This window comes from Rhinopithecus bieti, unplaced genomic scaffold, assembly GCF_001698545.2.
Source record: "Rhinopithecus bieti isolate Rb0 unplaced genomic scaffold, ASM169854v2 scaffold_34397, whole genome shotgun sequence".
Lineage (NCBI taxonomy): Eukaryota > Metazoa > Chordata > Mammalia > Primates > Cercopithecidae > Rhinopithecus > Rhinopithecus bieti.
The window spans coordinates 625,215-638,628 of record NW_016814574.1 but is presented as its reverse complement, the minus strand read 5'-3'; the positions used below and the strand labels follow the sequence as shown (position 1 = coordinate 638,628).

General features: G+C 44.0%; 1 protein-coding gene across 3 annotated transcripts in view; it reads left to right on the top strand.

Moving 5' to 3' along the window:
* The window catches only part of DENND5B (DENN domain containing 5B), a 190,298-nt gene that overhangs the window by 174,734 nt on the left and 2,150 nt on the right, over nucleotides 1-13,414 (top strand). For all 3 annotated transcript variants that reach the window (XM_017851477.1, XM_017851476.1, XM_017851478.1), the window contains 3 exons: nucleotides 1,731-1,812; nucleotides 3,690-3,818; nucleotides 7,943-8,064. In XM_017851477.1, coding sequence (XP_017706966.1) covers nucleotides 1,731-1,812; nucleotides 3,690-3,818; nucleotides 7,943-8,064 — 333 coding nt within the window. The remainder of the gene's footprint in view (nucleotides 1-1,730; nucleotides 1,813-3,689; nucleotides 3,819-7,942; nucleotides 8,065-13,414) is intronic.

Below are 13,414 nucleotides of genomic sequence, written 5' to 3'. Positions count from 1 at the left end.
TAGCCAGGGTAGTGTTGATCTCCTGACCTCGTGATCTGTCCGCCTTGGCCTCCCAAAGTGTTGGGATTACAGGCGTGAGCCACTGTGCCCGGCCTCTTTTTTTTTTTTTTTTTTTTTTTTTTAGAGACAATCTCATTCTGTTGCCCAGGCTGGAGTGCAGTGGTAAGCTCAGGTGATCCTCCTACCTCAGCCTCCCAAGCAACTGGTACTACAGGTGAACACCACCATGCTCAGCTAACAAAAAAAAAGAAAAAGCTAATTGAAAAAAAGACATATATATATATATTTAGCTTCCCATTGTCCAAACCCATATAATTATTTGCAAAACCAGGGTCTTTCTGTGTAGTCCAGGCTGGTCTCCCTATGTTTCCCAGGCTGGTCTTGAAGTCGTGGGCTCAAGTAATCCTCCTGCCTTGGCCTCCCAAAGTGTTGGGATTCCAGGACTGAGCTACCGCACACAGGATTTTTTTTCACTCTTCAAGAGTTTAATTGTGCGACTTCAATTCATGAGCCCAGAGATGTTTCACATTTTTAGTAGCTTAATTTATATACATTGCTTTCATGTAATTATCTAGAGCTATTAGAACGAGTAACTAGAAAGTAACTGGCCGGGCATGGTGGCTAACACCTGTATTCCCAGCACTTTGGGAGACCAAGGCCGGTGGATCACTTGAGTTCAGGAGTTCAAGACCAGCTGGTCAACATGGTGAGACCCCGTTTCTACTAAAAAATACAAAAATTAGCTGGGCGTGGTGGCGCACGCCTGTAGTCCCAGCTGCTTGGGAGGCTGAGGCATGAGAATTGCTTGAACCAAGGAGGCAGAGGTTGCAGTGAGCCAAGATCACACCACTGCACTTCAGCCTGGGCAACAGCAAGACTATGTTAAAAAAAAAAAAAAAAAAAAAAAAAAAAAAAAAAAAAGTGCCTGGTTTTTATGGCCAGAATTTGTACACATTGCATCGTTTGCTAGGTGGTCTTTTGTGATTCGTTTAAAATTTCCAAAAGCAGTTCCAGATTACATAGAAAGAAAACAGCTGGGTCTGGGCACAGTGGTTCACGTCTGTAATTCCAGCACTTTGGGAGGCCAAGGCAGGCGGATCACCTCAGATTGGGAGTTTGAGACCAGCCTGACCAACATGGAGAAACCCTGTCTGTCCTAAAAATACAAAAAAATTAGCCGGGTATGGTGGTGCATGCCTATAATCCCAGCTACTCGAGAGACTGAGGCGGGAGAATCACTTGGACACGGGAGGTGGAGGTTGCGGTGAGCTGAGATCGCACCATTGCACTCCAGCATAGGCAACAAGAGCAAAACTCCATCTCAAAAAAAAAAAAAAAGAAAAGAAAAGAAAATAGCTGATTTACTGTGTTAATAAAATAGCCCAGACATAGGAAGACCCCCATCTCTACAAAAAATTTTTAAAATGAGCCATGTGTGGTGGTGCACACCTGTAATCCCAGTTACTCTGGACAGGGCTACGTTGGGAGGATTGCTTGAGCCCAGGAGGTCAAGGCTGCAGTGAGCCACAATCACACCACTGCACCCTGCACTCCAAGCTCAGTGACAGAGCAAGACTCTATTTTCTTTAAAATTTGTTCTTTGACATTTTGGGCTAGATGATATAAATTGTTAAAATTTTTTCTTATCAAAGCAGTTTCAAAGTATTTAGTATGAACCATGTATATTTTTTATTACTTTTCTAATATTTTGCTGGTATTTTTCTACATAGTTGCCCTCGGACCAGAAAGAAGAAAATCTGAGTCAGGAGTTATGTTGCCAACACTCAGGGTCTCTCTTATCCAGGACATGAGGTATTTGTTATTAATACATGTGTTAGCATGTGATGATAACTTTGAAGTATTTTGTGGCTTTTAACTAAATTGCTCAAATAATTATGGCTATGTATATTTTTGGCTTATGTAATTCTGAAGAAAGCATTTTTATGGTTTCATTTATTTTATTTTTATACCGTTGTATTGTTTCCTGACATTAAATTCAAATGGAAGATGCAGCTGAGAAGAGTTTTAAAGCGTCTCTAAATTTTTTTATTTTATTTTACTTTAGCGACAGGGTCTTGCTTTGTCACCCAGGCTGGAGTTCAGTGGTGAAATCGCCACTGTCTGCAGCCTCAACTTCCCAGGCTCAAGCAATCCTTCTGCCTCAGCCTCCCAAGTTGCTGGAATTACAGGCACCTGCCACCACGCCCAGCTAATTTTTTTGATTTTCACTCTAGAGACAGGGTTTTTTTTTTTTTTTTTTTTTTTTTTTTTTTGAGATGGAGTCTCATTCTGTTGCCCAGGCTGGAGTGCAGTGTCACGATCTCAGCTCACTGCAACCTCCGCCTCCCAGGTTCAAGTAATTCTGCTCCCTCAGCCTCCTGAGTAGCTGAGACTACAGGCATGTGCCACCATTCCTGGTGAATTTTTTGTGTTTTTAGTAGAGACAGGGTTTTACCATGTTAGCCAGGATGATCTCGATCTGACCTCGTGATCCACCCGCCTCGGCCTCCCAAAGTGCTGGGATTACAGGTGTGAACCACCGTACCCGGCCAAAATGGGGTCTAATGTTGCCCAGGCTGCCCTTGAACTCCTGGGCTCAAGTGATTCTCCCGCCTCGGCCTCCCAAAGGGCTGGGATTACAGACTTGAGCCATTGTGCCCATCCTAAACTATTTTATAGCTTCTTTTGTTCAGTTTTTAAAACTCCCTTAAATACCTGCTGCCCACCGATACAGAAGAAAAAGTCTGCAAATAATGGCAGGATATGTGGCAGAACAGTTGCATCAGCTAGACTTAGTTTGAAGCAAATACAGATCTGAGAATCATCACTTGCAATTACTGTTAAGAAATCATTAGAAGACATCAAGATACCTAACACAGATTTATTGAATGAGGAAGGCAGAGGCTTTTATCTTTTAAATATTTTAGGTACAATACTTAGTCAACCCTTACAATGTGTGGGTTTAAAGCAATATCATAAGATCCGAGTGCAGTGGGTCATGCACTTTGGGAGGCTGAGGGAAGAGGATCATTTGAGACCGAGAGATTGAGACCATCCTGGGCAACGTAGCGAGATCTTGTATTTTAAATATTTAAAATAATTAGCCAATTAAAGATTATCAATGCAGTCTGGCTTATTTTCTCTAATGCCATAGAACGTTAAGATTTCATATTTTCCATATGTTGTCCAGTGCAACTTGAAAAGTAATTCAGTGGATTAAAGTTGTGGCTGATATTTAATTATGCTATAGAACAGTTACTTTGAAAAGCAACTTAAGTATTCACCCTGTTTCATTACTTTTTTTTGAGAATCAGGAATAACCAAATGCTTATTTACAGGTATCTTCATTACTTTTTTTTGAGAATCAGGAATAACCAAATGCTTATTTACAGGTATCTATGAGTCTTCAGCAAGGACATGATAAAGCCTGAAAGAGTGAATGAGTGTTAAATGCTTTATCTTATGACATTGTCTATGTGCTTGTGTTGTAATGGCAATTACGATGTGAGACTAACTTCATGATTCAGATGGAACCTTCAAAGATTTAATCAACATCAATTGTATATTATCAACTGCTCCCTTTAAGTATAAAATAACCTTTCTGTGCCCAGTACTGTTCACTCTTTACTTCTTTTCTAGTCAGCGTTATCCTTAAGATCTACATCTTTGCTGTTACCACTATTCTTTAGGCATATTCAAAACATGAGTGAGATCAAGACTGATGTTGGACGAGCTCGGGCATGGATAAGACTGTCTCTAGAAAAGAAGCTCTTGTCCCAGCATCTTAAGCAGTTGCTTTCTAACCAACCACTCACCAAGTAAGATACCATCTTTGATACATTTCTGTTTCTATACCCTTGTGCATACAAAGCAAGTTGTGTAAACTGACAAACTGGCTTCTTCAGTATGAAGTGCTGTTTCCTGTGCACGTGCATTCTTCTTTATCTAACAGGCATGTGCTTTGAGAACTCTGTCTTGATGTAATACTTGATCGTTTCAGGGAGGACACACCAAATATAACAGCCAAAGGCCAGATTGCAGTTGGGAGTGGTGGCTGTTGCCTGTAATCCTAACATTTTGGGAGGCCAAGGTGGGCGGATCACTTGAGTCCAGGAATTCAAGACCAGCTTGGGTAACATGGTGAAACCCTATCTCTACAAAAAATACAAAAATTAGCAGGGCATGGTGGCGCACACCTGTAGTCATGGCTATTCAGGAGGCTGAGGCAGGAGAATCACTTGAACTTGGGAGGTGGAGGTTGCAGTGAGCTGAGATCGCATCACTGCACTCCAGTCTGGGCGACAGTGCGAGACTGTCTCAAAAAAAAAAAAAGAAAAAGCCCTGCCAGAATCAGGCAGAAAGCTAGCTAGTTCACACAAGCTGACAGTAACATCCAAAAGATAGGTTAAATTTATATAAACCTTATATTATATTGTAAAATACACAGATAAAACCTGGAGTAAAAAAAGAAAAAAATAATAAAGTTCTGTGAGGAGGTCCCAGTAAAGGGCTTCTTCTGAGAGCCTTGCATTCAGCAGTTTAGAGCAAGGGTTCCCAGCCCTTGGGCCATGGACCAGTACTGGTCTGTGGCTTGTTAGGAACCAGGGCTGCACAGCAGGAGATGAGCCGAAGGCAAGCAAGCATTACCACCTAAGCTCGACCTCCTGTCAGATCAGCAGCATTAGATTCTCAGAGGAGCACAAACCCTATTGCGAACTGTGCATGTGAGGGATCTAGGTTGCGTGCTCCTTATGAGACTCGAATGACTGATGATCTGAGGTGCAACAATTTTATTCTGAATCCACCTCCCCCTCCCCGGCCCCTGCAACGGCCATGGGAAAATTATCTTCCATGAAACTGGTCCCTGGTGCCAAAAAGGTTGGGGACCACTGGTTTAGAGCCAGGAAACCAGTCAAGTACATGTCAATTAATTGTTAACCGTTTTAATTTCTTCTGTTTACTCTATCAAGAAACCCTCTTCGAGGTCAAGTGCAGTGGCTCACACCTGTAATCCCAACACTTTGGGAGGCCAAGGTGGGCAGATCACTTGAAGTCAGGAGTTTGAGACCAGCCTAGCCAACATGGCAGAACTCTGTCTCTACAAAAAATACGAAAATTAGTTGGGCATGGTGGCATGCACGTGTATTCCCAGCTACTTAGAGGCTGAGTCAGGAGAATCACTTGAGCCAAGGTTGTGCCACTGCACTCTAACCTGGGCAACAGAGTGAGACCCTGTCTCCAAAAAACAAAAACAAAAAAAAGCTGTCTTGGATGAAATATATTGCCCTTATATTTACATTAGTGCTAATTTGAAGGCTAAGAACTTTGACTTCTCAGGAGGAAAGTTAGGCAGAGAATTCAACAAAGACCTCAGACATGACAGTCTATTAGAGTCCCATCGTAGTAACCCAGTGCTTTTTGTAGTTTTGTATTTGTACATATCACACTTGGATTACATACCCCCTGGAGCATTTTAGATGATTCTTAATGTCCAAAGAGTAAGTTTGATAAAGAATAAAGTGTCACATACAGCCTGTGAATCTGACCTTGTTTTCTTAAAACTGGCATTTTTTTGTTTTTGTTTTTTTTCCAATTATAAAAAGTTACTGGCCAGGCACAGTGGCTCACACCTGTAATCCCAGCACTTTGGGAGGCCAAGGTGGGCGGATCATGAGGTCAGGAGATCGAGACCATCCTGGCCAACATGGTGAAACCCCGTCTCTACTAAAAATACAAAAATTAGCTGGGTGTGGTGGCGCATGTCTGTAATCTCAGCTACTCGGGAGGGGAGACAGGAGAATCACTTGAACCCGGAGGCGGAGGTTGCAGTGAGCTGAGATCGCGCCAGTGCACTCCATCCAGCCTGACAACAGAGCAAGACTCCGTCTCAAAAAAAAAAAAAAAAAAAAAAAGGCTGGGTACGGTGGCTCACACCTGTAATCCTAGCACTTTGGGAAGCTGAGGCGGGCGGATCACCAGAGATCAGGAGTTCGAGACTAGCTTGACCAACATAGAGAAACCCCATCTCTACTAGAAATACAAAATTAGCTGGGCGTGGTGGCACACGCCTGCAATCCCAGCTACTTGGGAGGCTGAGGCAGGAGAATCACTTGAACCTGGGAGACGAGAGGTTACAGTGAGCCGAGATTGTGCCATTGCACTCCAGCCTGGGCAATAAGAGTGAAACTCTGTCCCAAAAAAAAAAAGTGATTTATACTCATAGTGGCCAAAGTACAAAGAGGAAAATGATAACCACTTACGATCCTGCTGTATAAAGAACACTAAATATTTCACATTTTCTTCTGTACTTTTCTTCTATGCATGTTCTCTTATTAAGATATACTATATTTGCAATTCAATATCATCCTTTTTATTAGCTTAACAGTGTACCATAAACATTTCACCGTATCACAAGAGTTTAAACTCTGAGGTCTGAATGCTTGTGTTCAAATATTGCCTTCCCTATTTAGTGTTTGAATGACCTTGGACAAGATATTTAACTTTCCTGTATCTCTCTTTTCCCCATCTGTAAAATGACACTAGGCTGGGTCTGGTGGCTCACTCCTGTAATCCCAGCACTTTGAGAGGCCAAGGTGGGAGGATTGCTTGAGCCTAGGAGTTCAAGACCAGCCTGGGCAATATAGTGAGACCCCATCTCTACTAAAAATAAAAAATTAGCTGGGCGTGGTAGCATGCACTTGTGGTCCCAGCAACTTGGGAGGCTGAGGTGGGAGGCACACTTAACCCCAGGAGGTCGAGGCTGCAGTGAGCTGTTACTAAGTCGGCGCTGCACTACCGTGACCTCGGTGACAGAACAAGACCTCATCTCAAAAAAATAAAAATAAAAAAGGCACTGATAGACTTATCTCATAGAGTGAGAATGAAATGTATTAATACCTATAAAACACTTGGGAAAGTGCTTAAATGTAGCTGTTTAATGAAATCTTTGCCCCATTTCATCTGTATCTTTAGGACTGAGTTCTAAAAGTGGAATTGATGAGTCAAAGGGTATGATTGGTTTAAAATAATTGTTACTGAGCTGAGATCCGGCCACTGCACTCCAGTTTGGGCGACAGAGCGAGACTCCGTCTCAAAATAAATAAATAAATAAAATAAAATAAAATAATTGTTACCTGAATTGCTTTCCTGAAATTTTCAGTCCCACCAGCTGTGAGAATGGCATTCATTTCTTCCTTGTCAACACTGGTCATCACTTTTAAGTCTTTATTAGTTTGATAAAATAGATGCATTTTTTTCTTAATTACTCATTAGGTTAAAAGTGTTTTATTAACTGTTTATATATCCATTTTATGAATTGAAATAGATATGAATCTATTTTTTCAAGATTAAATGTGTTTGTCTAAGAGGAGCTATTTATTTTTAGTCAAGGCTTAATGAGGGCCAGGCCCAGTGGCTCATGCCTGTAATCCCAACACTTTGAGAGACTGAGGCAGGTGGATCACTTGAGTCCAAGAGTTCAAGACCAGCCTGGGCAATATAGCGAGATCCCATCTTGGAAAAAAGAAGACATAATGGGAAAGAAACAAAAGAAGAAAAAATGGCCGGGTCCAATGGCTCACACCGGTAATCCCAGCACTTTGGGAGGCAGAGGCAGATGGATCACCAGAGGTCAGGAGTTTGAGACCAGCCTGGCCAACATGTTGAAACCCCATCCCTACTGAAAATACAAAAATTAGCCTGGCGTGGTGGCACATGTCTGTAATCCCAGCTACCCATGAGGCTGAGGCAGGAGAATCACCTGAACCCAGGAGGCGGAGGTTGCAGTGAGCGGAGATTGCACCATTGCACTCCAGCCTGGGCAAAAAGAGAAAAACTCTGTCTTAAAAAAAAAAAAAGACATAATGAAAATACATGATACTACTGTCTTTTGTTTTTTTTTTCTTTCATACTACTGTCTTGTGCTTGTCTTACCCTTTCCTAGGAAGCTTTATAAGCGATACGCTTTTCTACGTTGTGAAGAAGAAAGAGAGCAGTTTCTTTACCACCTTCTTTCTCTCAATGCTGTGGACTATTTCTGCTTCACCAGTGTGTTCACCACTATCAGTAAGTCTAGAGAATTGACTGTTAAGGGTTACTGAGGTGGCTAATGGAATAAAAGCGTTTATGTTTTTTAAAGCAAGATATGCCATAGTATATGTGACATTGTGACATACCCCCAGATCTCTGTTTAGGAATAAAGGATATTCCCCAAATGCTAGGAGTGCTACAGGAAACCCTTGACTGTCAGGCTGTGGAGAATGCCTTACTGAAGAAAAGTACCTCACAAGATGATCCCTTCTGTCAGTGCCAGCCAGCATCCCATGACTGAACAAAGGGCTGTCCGGGAGCTCACCATGGAGGTTAGATAGATGAGAACTTCATTGAGACTGCGTTGAAGCTTAACATCTTGCTTAACCAATCCTGCTTTCCTTCTCACATGTTGGTCCCAGGAGCAGCATTGTGCATGCTAATTTCTGACTCAGAGATTGCTTCCCAAGAAACCCAGTCTTTGATAGGAAATGTTACCTACAACAGATGTGAAAAGGAATGTTTTATTAAGTAAATATTCCAATATCTTAACACATAAGTTCAAAGTAACTATGTGATAATAATAAACTTATATAATTGACATCACTCAACTTTGGAAGGAAATGCTGATTGGAGTTTTTTTTTTTTTTTTTTTTTTGAGACAGAGTCGCACTCTGTCACCCAGGCTGGAGTTCAGTGGCACGATCTCAGCTCACCGCAGCCTTCACCTCCTGGGTTCTAGGGATTCTTGTGCCTCAGCCTCCTGAGTAGCTGGGATTACAGGCACGCCCCACCACACCTGGCTAATTTTGTATTTTAGTAGAGATGGGGTTTCACCATGTTGGCCAGGCTGGTCTTGAACTCCTGACCTCAAGTGACCCACCTGCCTCAGCCTCCCAAAGTGCTGGGATTACAGGCATGAGCCACCACGCTTGACCTGGAGATTTGTTGTTGTTGTTTTTGGTTTTTTTGAGATGGTGTCTGGCTCTGTCACCCAGGCTGGAGTGCAACCTCCGCCTCCTGGGTTCAAGCGATTCTCTTGCCTTAGCCTCCCAAATCACAAACCTATATGTAGGTGTGTGTCACCATGCCCGGCTAATTTTTGTGTTTTTAGTGAAGACAGGGTTTCACCATGTTGGCCAGGCTGGTCTCAAACTTCCGACATCAGGTGATCCACCTGCCTCAGCCTCCCAAAGTGCTAGGATTATAGGCGTGAACCACCGAGCCTGGCCAAGAGATGTATTTTTTATAGAAAGCTGAATGATAGCATTTATTCTTTCCTTCATTGCTAATTCTTATTTGCAGTGGGTCCTCTTCCTTTGGAGAACTTTTACTTGTATCAATTAGGAATTGCATTTAGCTGCAAGTATCAGAAACTTGAAAACCAGTAGTTTACAGCTTAATGATTTCACTTACATAATAAAGGTCTCAAAGTAGGCAGTGGGCAGTGCTGTCACGGACCCAGGCTCATTGTGTTTTTCCCCTTAGACATGCTCTGTATGTGCTAGTTACCTCATGGTTTCAACATGGCTGTTCTCAGTATACCTTCCAACAGGAAGGAGAGAGTGCCAAGGAGGGGCAGGATCTGTGCTAGAAAGACATAATTTTCCAGGCCGGGCGCGGTGGCTCAAGCCTGTAATCCCAGCACTTTGGGAGGCACACAGAGACAGGCAAGAATCACGAGGTCAGGAGATCGAGACCATCCTGGCTACACGCGTGAAACCCCGTCTCACTTAAAAAAAAATACAAAAACTAGCCGGGGCGAGTGGTGGGCGCCTGTAGTCCCAGCTCTCGGCGAGGCTGAGCGCAGGAGAATGGCGTAAACCCGGAGCCCTCGGCAGCTTGACACGTGAAGCTGACGATCCCGGCCACCTGCACTCCAGTCCCCGGCGACAGAGTGAGACTCCGCCTCAAAAAAAAAAAAAAAAAAAAAAAAAGAAAGACATAATTTTCCAAAAAATCTCAATAAATATCACTAACATTTCACTGACCAGAATTATGTAGGTTTTGGCTTTCCAGTCGCTGGTAATGGCAGACAAAGGAAAAGGGAATTGGAATGGGGATTAGGCCAGCCTGTAATGCCTGTCAAGGCATTGATTAGGTTACTGCAGGTATAAGAAACTAAAACGTTATATACAGTTTTAAAATCGAAGAGACCAGGCACAGTGGCTCACACCTGTAATCCCAGCACTTTGGGAGGCCAAGGCAGTGGATAACGTGAGATCAGGAATTCGAGACTGACCTGGTCAACATGGTGAAACCTCATCTCTACCAAAAAATATAAAAATTAGCCGGACGTGGTGGCACATGCTTGTAGTCCCAGCTACTCGGGTGGCTGATGTGGGAGAATCACTTGAACCCGAGAGGCAGAGGTTGCAGTGAGCCAAGATCACGCCTGGGTAACAGGGTGAGACTCTGTCTCTAAATAAATAAGAAGAAATAGCAGTAGAGGAGTCCTAAGATCCTCCTTATATCTGTAGATGTCTCTTCATCTGAGTAATTCTTTCAATTTGAGGAATTCTTCATGAAAGAAATTTTTAAATTTAATCATGTTGCTTTTTCATACTTAAACTATGAAATCACCGTTGTGCATCTGTGGGCCTTTTGCAGCCACAGAACTGCTGACCCTAAACATGCCTTTTTTCTGCAGATTTTCTTATCCTATCAATGCAAGAAATGAGAGAAGCCTCTGGCACCTAAAATAAAGTCTTACACTAACCTCTTCTGCTTTCAGTTTCAAGACCCATTTGATGCTGATGATTACTAAACCATGAAAGTATGGCCTTGCCGGGCGCGGTGGCTCAAGCCTGTAATCCCAGCACTTTGGGAGGCTGAGATGGGCGGATCACGAGGTCAGGAGATCGAGACCATCCTGGCTAACATGGTGAAACCCCGTCTCTACTAAAAATACAAGAAACTAGCTGGGCGAGGTGGCGGGCGCCTGTAGTCCCAGCTACTTGGGAGACTGAGGCAGGAGAATGGCATGAACCCGGGAGGCGGAGCTGCCGCCCCTGCGCCCCAGTCTGGGCACCAGGGCGAGCCCCCCCCCAAAAAAAAAAAAAAAAAAAAAAAGTATGGCCTTTTCTCTGACATTTTCCTATCCTAAAGCCAAAATAAAAGGACACAAAGGGAGACGATTCACCTAACATAAAGTATTTTATGTAAAATTAGGGAAATGAGCCATTTATTTCATTTGTTTTCCTCATCTAAGAGTGCACTGAACCATGAGCTCATACTGTGAGGCTGTATCTAGGCATCTTCTTCAGTAAATGTTTTTCATCCTACGTGTAGATCTTTCAAGGAGGGCTTCTAACACCCCCTCTTATGATCAAATGGGCAGAAATCCCAAGGATAACAACAAAAAATATTGATTCTACCCTACTTGAAACAAACAGGCTGGGCATGGTGGCTCACACCTGTAATCCTAGCACTTTGGGAGGCCGAGGCGGCGGATCACCCGAGGTCAGGAGGTCGAGACCAGCCTGGCCAACATGGGGAAACCTTGTCTCTACTAAAAGTACAAAAATTAGCTAGGCGTTTTGGGCGCACGCCTGTAATCCCAGCTACTCCAGAGACTGAGGTAGGAGAATCGCTTGAACCCGGGAGGCAGAGGTTGCAGTAAGCTGAAATCGCCCCACTGCACTCATGCCTGGGCATGACAGCAAGACTCCCTCTCAAAAAATAAATAAATAGTGACCAGGTGCGGTGGCTCACACCTGTAATCCCAGCACTTTGGGAGGCATTGGTCAGTAGATCACGTGGTCAGGAGTTCAAGACCAGCCTGGCCAAGATTATGAAACCCCGCCTCTACTAAAAGTACAAAAATTAGGCACGGTGGCAGGTCCCTGTATTCCCATCTTCTTTGGAGACTGAGGCAGGAGAATTGCTTGAACCCGGGTGGCAGAGGTTGCAGTGAGCCGAGATTGCACCACTGCACTCCAGCCTGGGAGACAGAGTGAAACTCTGTCTCAAAAATAAATACATGTACACATACATACATACATAATGGCAGGTGGCTCATGCCTGTAATCTTAACACTTTGGGAGGCCAAGGTGGGCAGATCTCGAGCTTAGGAGTTTGAGACCAGCCTGGGCAACATGACAAAACCCTGTCTCTACTAAAACTACAAAAAAATAGCTGGGCGTAGTGGTGCACACCTCTGGTCCCAGCTACTTGGGAGGCTGAGGTGGGAGGATCACTTGAGCCTAGGAGATGGAGATTGCAGTAAGCTGAGATCGTGCCAGTATACTCTACCCTGGGTGACAGAGCGAGACCCTGTCTCAAAAACAATTTCAAAATTTCAAAACAGGCCAGGTGCAGTGGCTCATGCCTGGAGTCCCAGCGCTTTGAGAGGCCAAGGCAAGAGGATCACTTGAGTCCCGTTCAAGACCAGCTTGGGCAAAATAATGAGACCCTGTCTCAACAAAAGAACAATTAAAAAGTTAGCTAGGGGCCGGCTATGTCAAAACCCCTTCTCTACTAAAAATACAAAAATTAGCTGGGCAAGGTGGCAGACGCCTGTAATCCCAGCTACTTGGGAGGCTGAGGCTGGAGAATCCAGGAGGCAGAGGTTGCAGTGAGCCAAGAACATGCCACTACACTCCAGCCTGGGCGACAAGAGCGAAACTCTATCTCTAAATAAATAAAGTTAGCCAGGTGTGGTAGCATGCACCTATAGTCCCAGCTACTGGGGAGGCTGAGGTGGATGTGCCCCAGAGGTCAGTGCTGCAGTAAACGCTGATTGGGCTGCTGCACTTCAGACCGGATGACAGAGCTAGATCCTGTCTCCAGAAAACCAACAAACAAAAAACCAGAAATGTATGGCTGTGATGGACAAAAATGCTTATGTGCTTAAGCCATGTCCCCCCTTTTTGTTTTGAGACAGGGTCTCACTCTGTTGCCCAGACTGGAGTGCAGTGGTGGGATCAGAGTTCACTGCATCCTTGACCTCCCTGGCTCAAGGGATCGCCCCTCCTCATCCTCCTGAGTAGCTGGGACTACAAGTGTGTACCACCAGGCCTGGCTAATTATTTTTTTTTATTTTTTATAGAGACAAGGTCTCACTTTGTTGCCCAGGCTGATCTTGAACTCCTGAGCACAAGTGATCTGCCCACCTCAGCCTCCCAAGTTGCTAGGTAGGATAACAGACATGAGCTCCCGTGCCTGGCCCGTCCCCATTTCTTTTTTTTTTTTTTTTTTTTTTGAGACGGAGTTTCACTCCTGTTGCCTAGGCTGGAGTGCAATGGCGTGATCTCGGCTCACTGCAACCTCTGCCTTCTGGGTTCAAGCGATTCTCCTGCCTCAGCCTCCTAAGTAGTTGGGATTACAGGTGTGTGCCACTACACCTGGCTAATTTTTGTATTTTTAGTAGAGACGGGGTTTCACC